At 44.3% G+C, this 10,775-nt stretch overlaps 1 protein-coding gene across 1 annotated transcript; it reads right to left on the bottom strand.

Moving 5' to 3' along the window:
* Positions 1–1,855: 1,855 nt before the first annotated feature.
* LOC109734765 (uncharacterized) lies at positions 1,856–7,249 on the bottom strand. The gene is made up of 3 exons (XM_040391846.3): positions 5,857–7,249; positions 3,613–3,711; positions 1,856–2,209 (listed from the first exon to the last, which is right to left on the bottom strand). Exons 1-2 carry the CDS (start codon positions 7,004–7,006, stop codon positions 3,659–3,661), a joined length of 1,203 nt encoding a protein of 400 aa, XP_040247780.1. The 5' UTR covers positions 7,007–7,249; the 3' UTR covers positions 1,856–2,209; positions 3,613–3,658.
* Positions 7,250–10,775: the final 3,526 nt, after the last annotated feature.

The raw sequence follows: 10,775 nt of genomic DNA, 5'->3' as shown, positions 1-10,775 counted from the left end.
GCGACATGGCATGTGCTGCTTGACGACGGGGTGCGGGTGGCGGTGACAACCTCCCTTCTCCTGGGTACGGGCCGACGGTGGCTACGACCTAGGGTTTGTACTCGGGCGGATCAGATCTGGGCCCGAGGCAGATCAGAGAGCTTGCTCTAGGTAGGTCAGGTGGGGTGCGGTCTGGGTTGTGCGCGGGGGTGGTGCTCTTGCCCTCCTCGCGGGTGCGGTGATCGGCGGTGGTGGTCGTGATACTGTTGCGTTGCTCGGCGGATCGGCACCGGTGGCCACAGACATGGCGTCATGCATGCTAGCTTGGGCCAGGGCCTAGGCGTCTTGGCGATGGTTGTCGGCAGTCATGGAGTCATCCCCCCCCCCCCCCCCCCCCCCCCCCCCCGCGAATCCACCAAGCTTGGCTGGAGACGCAGACGTGGGTGCCTCCTACGGCGGAGGCGCCTATCCAGACTTGGTGATTGATGTCGGGCTAGGAGTAGGGGGCGTGCCTCTGCTCTTCCTACCAAGTGAGTGCGTTGTGAAGTGAGCGGTGGATGGTGTCTCGCGACAGGGATGCCGGGGTGGCAGCCTCAGATGGCGGTCTGCATGGTTTGCTTGTCGGCAGGCACCATTGCGGCGATGGTGGCTCTCCTTCATGGCCGTGTGGGTGGCGGGAGGTGTAGCGGTGGGTGGCTCGGGCGTGCTCTCCCTTGGGATGTCGCCCTGATCCAGATCTGGGTGTCTGATCACGTCGTGCTCGTCCTTGCAGCCTCGTGCTGATGCGGGTGAGTTGCCGAGCGAAAGCTCCGTGCCCTTGGCGCTGACGACGGTGACACCCGTGGGTACCACACTCTTCTTGAAAACGTCGGTTTGGTTCTTCTCTCCGTGCCAGGGCTCCTGGTGAAGACCTTTGTCCGTTGTGGACTCGGCAGCAGCGACGCTCGGTGCCGTTCTCCCTCCCTCTTGAGGGCGTTGCCGTGGAGCTTAGGTGTATTAGGTTGTACCGTGGCGGTGTGTGTAGATCTTCATGTGTTCTATGTTGGTAGCGTAGTCGCATGCGTTTTGCGTGATCCGATTATGCTAGGATCGGTTTTGTAAGAGGGAGACCTTACCACCTTGTATCATTCGGCGGTGGTCTTTCTTCGGTTGTTTCTTTATTTATAAAGCGGGGCGAAAGTCTGTTTCGAGAGTTCTCACTGCATTCTGTCATTTCGAAGCGAAGTTTTCCAACAAAATACGAACCATTTGAAATTTGTTAGTGGGGTTACGGCATGTAATGAATTAAGGTGACAGGCTTTAAACTAGGCATAAGGATTATCACCAAAGACTTATTTAGCAATTAATTAGAATCTAATGAACATGTGGTGTTCACATTCATATGCTTCAGTTCAGTTCAATCTGTTGGGTAACTTCCCATTGATGATCATAACAAGATAGTAACAAACAAGGACTTTACTACCACAGGCTAATAAGAAGAAACTAACACACCTCTAGTCTACGCCTCTAGATCAGACACTAGATCCATGAAGCAACACTAGGATGCGGCGGGCAAGCTGGTTGTCCTCGAAGAGGCCGATGAGGTAGGCATCGGTGGCTCCTCCAGCGCGGAGACAGCAGAGCTCCGGATAATACGTAAGTTTCATTAAAGTTGTAGCTAATGTCAGTAGAGATGAATACATAACCTTGGAGCAATAAGAAACGCAACGGGCACTTGAGCTAATGTCCTATAGACTGTTTGCTAGATACGACTTAGCAGGCAGCGACTCACACTGCTTGCTAAATCCTACCCCCAGTATAAAATCTGCAGGCCGAAAGATAATCAATCTCAGTAGAAATGCAACAAGCAAGTCATACCAATCTCGATAGAAACACATCATCGCAAAGAAAGCAGTTGCATTAATTCCAACATACCGGAGCATCTTCCAACTCCCAGGTCTCACTGATGGGATTCAACATTCATCAGTCACAACTAAGCAAATTAAGGCTCCAAATACTGAGTTCGAAACCAGGTAGAAATTCAACAAACACACGCATACATGAAATCCGACATACAAATCCCTCCCCGCCGATACAACATGGAAGATAATCATATGCAAGAAAGTTCACTTCAGAATAAAGAGCTGTGTTCATGCTAGGTTGGTATCTCGGCGTCGAGCATACAAATGGAAGAAACTACACTTGACAACCCATTTTTGCACCCGAGACACCAGAATGTAATTGTAGATACCTGTGGAGCAAAAAAAAATCATCAGTAAACATAAAACCTTGTTGGGATTGTTGTCCTAATTCTTCCATGATTCAACTAGAAAACATTGGCTTCACAATTGTGGAAATTGTGTCATAAGCTCTGGCGTCAAACCATCACACCGTTATTAGAGAAAATCAACAATTGAAACAGAGAACAACAAAAGGCAATACATCTTGTGTGTAGAGGCTCATGGGGTAGGATAGCAGGTTCTAGCTCCAAGGCATACTTTTTAGGAATGTACAACTACCTAGTCACTAACAAATTGATTTTCATCAAATTCTCGGAGTACATATAACTGAGATCATGCATACTATTCAGACTTCCTTCGGTCAAAAAGGATTGTTATTTTTTACTCTCCGCATCATCAAGCAATACTTTTACCACTACTTCAGTGACAATATGCCAGTAATATAAAAAAACTGGCATTAGGATAAAATAAGTTTTTTTTGGTGAATCTAGTCATGCCATTTTGCTCATGTGTTTCATAGTATGAAGTATTAAACATCAATAATGGCCAAAACTGAAAAAAAATTATACTCCACACAAAGCATACTACCTATAGTTTGGACCAGCCAAATCATATTGGTGGCTAATAGACAGTTACATACATATGCAAGTTTGGCGGATAACAAGTGACATGATGAGAAAACGTTTGACCAAAAAGCCTAAAACTAGAACAATCATCCATAAATCTACAATAACCGCAGTGAAAAGATAAACAGAAGAATACTATTTAATCTAGTGACAGTTGTTAGTTCACTAGGTATCATAATGATCCAAATAAGAAGCAACGTAAAATGGCAAACCTATAAGTCCTCTAAAAAAAGGAAATTTGAAACCAGATGCACAAGTATTGTCAGTTATAAATCACTTATGTATATTCAGATCACACTAGGACACAATAGACCCATGGCCACGGAAAACAGAAGTCAAAGGCAATGCAGCAATGAGTAAAAATAAGACAGAAATATATCCTAGCATGAAAGCATTTTCATCTCTGACAAGGCACTATCATATGCACACATAGGAAATGAGGAGCGGTCCTAAGTCACCAATTACTAGAGGGGGCAGAGGGAGAAGAGCCCACCCAGTGCCAGCATAAACTTGGAAGATCAACAATTAAAAGTCATCAGGAAGAGAATGAAGGGCTGATGAGGAAGGAATGAGAAAGCTGAGCTTGGAGAAAAGATTAAATATTTAGCCTGACAAAGCATGATAGAAGGTGGCCAGGTGGGAAGAGTTAAGCAAAGAGTTGTAGAGAAAATCTTAAAAGAGTCCTCACTTGCAATTTGGTACTTGAGAAATGATGGTAAAGAATCAAAGTGATTCGTTTTATAAGAATAGTTTAGATAGTTCAACATACATGCAGAAGATAAGGTTACCTATTCAACCGGTACATCACATAGCATATCTGACCGGAGAATCATCTTATGTATTATGCAAAAGATCAGCTCCATCATGTCTACCACCAATGCTTGTTTCTGCAAGCATAATAAGTAGAAAAACCAATGACATTCCAATGCAAAGCCAAGTAGATACGAGGAAGCATTAACAAAATATTTAGATAAATAATTGTTGTTCAAAAAAGGAATCAATCTTGATACAAATTAGGAATACATAAATAAAAGCATATGTACTTTCAAAGTTAATGAACATTCCAAAAATAATATAAGCTGGTTAGAAGAGACAAGGGTATCCGTAAATTTTCAGATCATTTGATGCCATATTTGGAAAAAAATATAATCAAACTAATAAATTCTATAAACACATTTATGTCAACAAAATCCTAGCAACAGAAGTTATCAAGACTACTAAGATTTGGATTACCTTCAAAAACTTAGCCTAAAAAAGATCGTACTAATAAATCCTAGGAACATAAGTGATTGGGACTATTCAGATTTAGATTATCTTCAAATAAATTTAGCCCGAAAAATGAAATAAACTCAACCTATTACTTTTGCCTGGTACAAATGCACTTGCTACTCACCCACAATAGGATTCTCCTAAAAGTGATAAAAGGAACAATTGTCTAGTAAAACAATTTTGGTATTACTGATTCGTGATTAATAGCAAGATCAGCAGAGATACTAATATTGAATGGAAGGAAGAGAACTACCTTTCAGCTTCCAATGTCCACATTGAGCTACCTATTTGATATTTCAGTTGCTACAAGCTAGTTTTAGTGTAGTTGTATTCAACTTCCAACTGTTATATTACCTTATCTGAAGGAAAAACTGCAGCTATCTTATACTTCCTCCGTCCCATAATATAAGAATGTTTTTGATGATGTGGCGCGAACTAGTGAGACATGGTAATGCAAAAGTGTTGGTGCCCAATCATTTGTAGTGCTCAACGAAACAACGATGAACTATAGTGGCAGCAGACACTTTGGATCAAGCAAGAAGCAAGAAACCGAAGGTGACACCCAGATTGATTAGATCAATCTTGACACTAGCAACTCACTGTTGACCTCTCAGGAAAGTAAGAAGAAAAGGATTTGGTGCCACCCAACTATTGTGGCATTTTCTGCTTTTCTGCTGAATTCGAAATTCAACTCCTTAGATGGCCAAAGCCATCCCATGAGGCCATGATATAGCGTACCGCACACCCTGCCAACTTGATTTCCGCCCAAGCCTTGTCCACGCAATAACATGGGAGATCTACTAGAAATTAAAATCCTTAAATTATTGGACTCGTCGTCTAAAAACAAGCTAGTCATAACTTAACTAATCAATGATCTATGAATACTGATCATCTAAATCCTTCAACAACCAATTAAGACTCATCGAACAAAAAATGGCGATCCAGCAATTGATCACCTAGATCCTGGAGCAACCAACTAGGACTCATCAAGCTAAAAAAAGGTTATCAGGTCAGGTGTGTGTCCCGAAACAGGCTCACACTCTCCTACCCATGGCACTTCTCCTCTTCTGCAGGAAGAACTAAAATCTCGATTGGAATTGTACCTACAAAAAAGTCCGAGTCGTTTCTCCTTCAGCCTAAATACTAGTAAACTTGCTATTTTTCACTGGTTTATGAACAAAACAATTCGGCAACTGTCGCAGGCAAATATCTTGACCTGACAAGTAGGCAAAAGTAGGTATCCGATCCATTGTTTTTCTTCGCAAAAAAAGAAAAGAAAAGGTCTCCATAGTTTTTTTTTCTCGAATGCTCACCCAAATGTGCGTTGCTGTGCATTAGAATGAAATGTCAAGATGACGGGTTTGTACGGGAGGGAACTTTTCAAAATGGGAATGGTATAAGTGGGGCTAGTTTCGTTCATACAGCATTAATAACCCTCATGCGCCCTTCTTTCCCGCAAAACGGGCAGGGGGTTTTCCCGCGCTTCATTTGAAATACGGAGGGAATACTATCCAAGGTCATAATTATTACATAGAAGGCCACCATATGCAAGCATCAGAACCGTAAAGCACATCATCGCAATATGTTGAAGATGCCATCAAGCACCAAAAGAAAGAAGTACTATTACGAGACTACTTCAAATTGCTAACTTAACACAGAGAAGTTTATGAACAGTATTTCCATCAACAAATTATCGAAAACTAACTTTCTTCTTTTTATACTTATATGCACGTATGTATGGTGTGAAGCAAGATATGACGTACCAGCAGCGTAGACGCTTTCAAACGCATGACAACAGGACACCGCTGCCTTGGGTCTGGCAAGCTTCTTGAACTGCAGTGAGTCGAGTTGGATCATGAAGAAGCCACTTAGCATATCCATAAGTACCACGTTGTTGTCCTCTGCAAACCCTACGATCCGTATGTTCTCCATCCCTGAACGGAGCGAAAGTAACTTGTCGAGTTCGATAGACCTTCCAATCACCCATGAAGCAACACCATTGGCATCGGTCTTCCTCCTCCATAACTGGGCAATGTAGTCCGAATTCGACATGAACAGGAATCCTATGCCACCACCACCACCCTCGGCCCGCATAAGCTTGAAGCAGTTGCCCTTGCTATAGATTGGCACCGGCACCGGCATTACAGCCAGCCTCTTCCTCTCCAAATCAAGCTGGAGAATTCCTTGGAAATTCCCAATGAGCTGCCAGTAAAGGGAATCTCCAGCCAACACAGCATGATCCATGTAAACGCTGGTGGAATACCTCAGAAATAAGCTGCTCGCATGACCATGGTTTGGAAGGGGTGTTGTGATGAACCTTTCCCATGCGCCGGCCTCCGACGAGTAGACGCAGGCCACTGCTCGTCGGTTTTCTACCCCGCCGTCTGCCGCCACCAAGACCACCTGGAAGTGCTCGGCGTCCCCGGCGGCACCGCGAAGCACCGCCCCGTTGATCCGGCTCGCATCGCAACCATTCGTCGTGAGCCCCGGGGGAACATCGAGGCGGTGCTGGTCGCCGGTGAAGGGTTCCCACACCAGGACCTGGAGAAGCTTCGGGACGATGATGAGCACCAGTCCGTGGCGGCATCCGAGCGGCCTGCAAACGCCGTCGCCCTCGTCGAGCTTCAGGGAGAAGCGCTCGGGAGCGACGCGATCGGGGGCGTCCAGCGTCGGCAGGAAGTCCAGGCTTCCGCAACCGTCGAAGAAGCCGTGAAGGGGAGGGTTGTGGCAGTGGTGGAGGCGGAATCGGCGGCGGAATCCCGGGTCGGCGACGTGGTTGCGCCAGCGCGTGCAAGCGAGGGATGCGCGCGGGAGCGAGGAGGGATCCGGAGGAAGGCGGAGGAGGATCTGGGGTACCAGGTTGTCGTCCTCCAGCGGAGACGCAGGCGACGGCGGGTGGCTGCTGGCCGGCATCTCGCCCTCTCGTCGCCGATGCGGGATCGAGCGATGCGTGCGGTGGTGTTGAAACTGAAACTGAAACTGAAGTGGGGTGCCAGCAGTAGACTGCGGTGCGGGGGTGTTGAAAGTGAAACTGACGCGGCAGGATGCGGGATGAAAATATCGATCGGGAGCCCACGCTGTGGTCTCTTGGGCTGGATGGACGTTTAAAGCCCACGCTGTGTTGTGGACCCTGTCATTTACTCAAAAAAGAATCCCCTGGAAAAAATCTACTAAAAAAGAAAAAACTTGGGCTGTGGATTTGTCTACCTTTTATGCCCCCCCTCAAAACAAAATTTAAAATCAATTCACCAGTGTGGAATCCATAATGATGTAAAAATTGTTCCCTTTGGCTTGTCCAATTCCCTGAGCGGATCACAACAAAGCAAATTCATCTACTTTTTCTGCAAGAAAGAAATGAAAATATTTTTTTTCGTAAAATTCAAAGGTCACTTCAAAGTCTTCGCCGCACCTCGAGGCAAGAACAAGAAATACATGTCACAAATGAAGCAGCATTCCCTCCTAATGACTGAATTAGTAGGAGGAACTGTCTTTTTTTAAAATCATATCCCTCTTTTTATTTACGATTCAACCAACATTACATCACTTAATTAGAGAGTGATGAGCTCACTAGGAGGCTCAACAAAAAAACGGTTACAAGACGGGCCCTTAGCCAAATTTGCTAATTCATGAGCAAAAAAATTAGCCTCCCTAAGACAATGCACAAATGAGGTATAAGGGAAGCTACACGCGATATGGAAATCATCAAAGATTGTTGCCGCTAGACCTGCAGATCGCCCTCCTTCATTCATCGTACCGATAACCTCAATATTATTTGCATTGACAATAACCTTGTTGCAACTGATTATTTGTGCTAGGCAAAGACCATATCTCAATGCAGTAGCTTCAGCAGATAGCACATGGTAACAGAAGTCAATTTTCCAGTTCCCTGCATTTTTGAATTTCCTTGCCATGGCAGAGCTTTCTTCTCTCCCACCATAGATACCAACAAGTGATAACTATTATTTCATGCACCTTTTTTTTGCCTAGCACAAATGTCTAATATTCTGGCAACTCCAGGAGATACCCATCACCTATTCTCCTACTCTATCAGTTAGACATGCATTACTAATAATGTTATCCAGCCCAAGTTCCTTCCAAACATGCATAGTTGCTGGATACTGAAACAATGTGTGTAAAAGTAGTATCAGCCCCTGTTATGCAAGCAGGGCATTGTGGTGATACCTTAACATGTCTGTTTGAAAAATTAACGCCACAAGGTAAGGTTCCATGAAGAGTTTTCCAGACAAATATTTTTTACCTTTGCTCGACAGTCCAAACTCCAAATTAATTGCCACACACTTCCGACCTACATTGTTTCTTGTCCATTTGATTGACACACTAGTAGAAAATTGGGCTTTGGTCACAGGGCAATATTCACATTAGTCCCGGTTCAGTCACGAACCGGGACTAATGTGAGCATTGGTCCCGGTTCGTGCGGCCAGGGGCCTGCCGGGCCTCGTGGGGGCATTGGTCCCGGTTCGTCCGGCCCCTTTGGTCCCGGTTGGTGGGACAAACCAGGACCAATGGGCCACGCTCCTGGCCCACCACCCTTTAGTCCCGGTTCATACCACAAACTGGGACTAAAGGGCTGGTCCTAGTTGCGGCCAGTGTTTAGTCCCACCTCGCCAACCGAAGGGCGCTCACACCATTTTATAAGCCCATCCCTCTCTGCCTTGTTGAGCTCCTCTCAAAGTGAAAATAGATGCCCTTATACAGGGAATTTGACCTAAATTCATAGTAAATTTCATAGAAATTTATTATGAATTTAGGTTGAATTTTCTCTATAGGCGCATCTATGTTCATTTTTTAATAGTAAATAAAATAAATAAACCTTAATAAAATAAATAAAAATAAATAAACCTTAATAAAATAAAATAAACTATAGTAACTAAAATAAATAAACCTTAATAAATTAAATAAAAATAGCAGCAGTAAAATAAATAAAAATAAAACAATTAAAGTAAAATACATAAGTAATTAGAAATAAAATAAATAAGTTTTTGTTGTAAGTAGAAACAAAACAAAACAAATAAAGCAAAAGAGAAAACAAAAAATAGAGAAAAAAATTATGCCATCTACTGGGCCACCACGGCCTGAATACGACTTGAAACCCATCCATGGGTCAGGATTCAGGCCCGCAGAAGGCCCAGTAGGCCCCACAGGCAAAGAGAACGGTTAGGCCCGAAAGCCTGCAGTTGAGAGGAGCTCGAGAGGGTGGGCGCTTGACGCGGGGCAGCACAAGGCCTTTGGTCCCGGTTGGTGCCACCCACCGGGACTAAAGGGGGTCATTGGTCCCGGTTCGTGGCACCAACCGGGACCAAAGGCCTTTAGTCCCGGTTGGTGCCCTGAACCGGGACCAATGAGTTCCCAATATATACCCCATCACCACAGCAGAGGACTCGACAGTGCTCTGTTTTTTCTGGCCGGCGAGGGGAGGGCATTTGGGTGCTCTAGCTCACCTCCTATGCACATGAGGTGTTCGATGAAATGTCTGAGCCACACTAGTTAATCTTTCTCCTCTCGAAACTCGACCTCCGAGCTCCATTTTCCCCGAGATTTGTCTAGGTTTAGCGGTCCGTCACGTCCCGTCCCCGTCTTCACCGCCGTCGATCGCCCGCGCCGATCTCCTCGCCAGCACCACCGTGGTGAGCCTCTTGTTCTTATCTTCTTTCTGAAAGGAAAAATTCTTACTTTAGATAGATACTTGTCTAATTTTGTTACTTTTATTATTCCTTCTTATTACATAGTGTGATGGTTTTGGTATCCGCCCCCGTCGGCCCTCGTCCTGTCTATGATTCGGATGTGGTATATATTATCTTTTTATAACTATTTGGTTCATTTATTGTTTATGACAAATATACCGACCAACGTGACATAGATTTTATTTATCTAGGAGGTGGTTGAACCGGAAATTCTAACCGACCCTATTGTCAAGAGGTTAAATTTAGTTGAAGAAGAAAACAATTACTTGAAGGAAAAAATAAAAAAATTGAGGAGGAGAAGATGATATTGGAGTTGCATGTTGCGGATGTCGTCGATGATCACAAGATCAAGATGGATGCAATGCGCTTGAAGATTAGAAAGATTAGTAAATATGCCATTCATGCCGAGGCTTGGTATCATTATGCCGTTGGATCAATTGTTACCTTGGTTGCGATTATGATCGCATTTGTTTTCGCATTGAAATGTTTTACATAGTTTCAATGTATGGTTTAATTAATTAGATGCTCTAGAGAGCTATATATATGTTGTTAGATGAGAACTATGTATGTACTTTGGTTTTAATGTGATGATGAACTTCTATTAATTTGGTCACTTAATTATCTATTCATGATGTTCTGTAATGGTTTTTGACACACTTAATTATATATAATGCACGCAGATGAACCGGCAATGGATGTACGGTGACAGACACACCTCCGAGTACATTAAGGGCGTGCATGATTTTCTCGAAGTGGCCGAGGCAAACAAGCAGAATGGTTTTATGTGTTGTCCATGCCCTATATGTGGGAATACGAAGTCTTACTCTGACCGGAAAATCCTTCACACCCACCTACTTTACAAGGGTTTCATGCCACACTATAATGTTTGGACGAGGCACGGAGAAATAGGGGTTATGATGGAAGACGGCGAAGAAGAAGAGGACGATGACAACTATGTGCCCCCTGAATACGGTGATGCT

This window comes from Aegilops tauschii, chromosome 6 (genome assembly GCF_002575655.3).
Source record: "Aegilops tauschii subsp. strangulata cultivar AL8/78 chromosome 6, Aet v6.0, whole genome shotgun sequence".
Taxonomy (NCBI): Eukaryota; Viridiplantae; Streptophyta; class Magnoliopsida; order Poales; family Poaceae; genus Aegilops; species Aegilops tauschii.
Note: the sequence above shows the minus strand (reverse complement) of the source record. Positions and strands in the feature narration are given on the sequence as shown.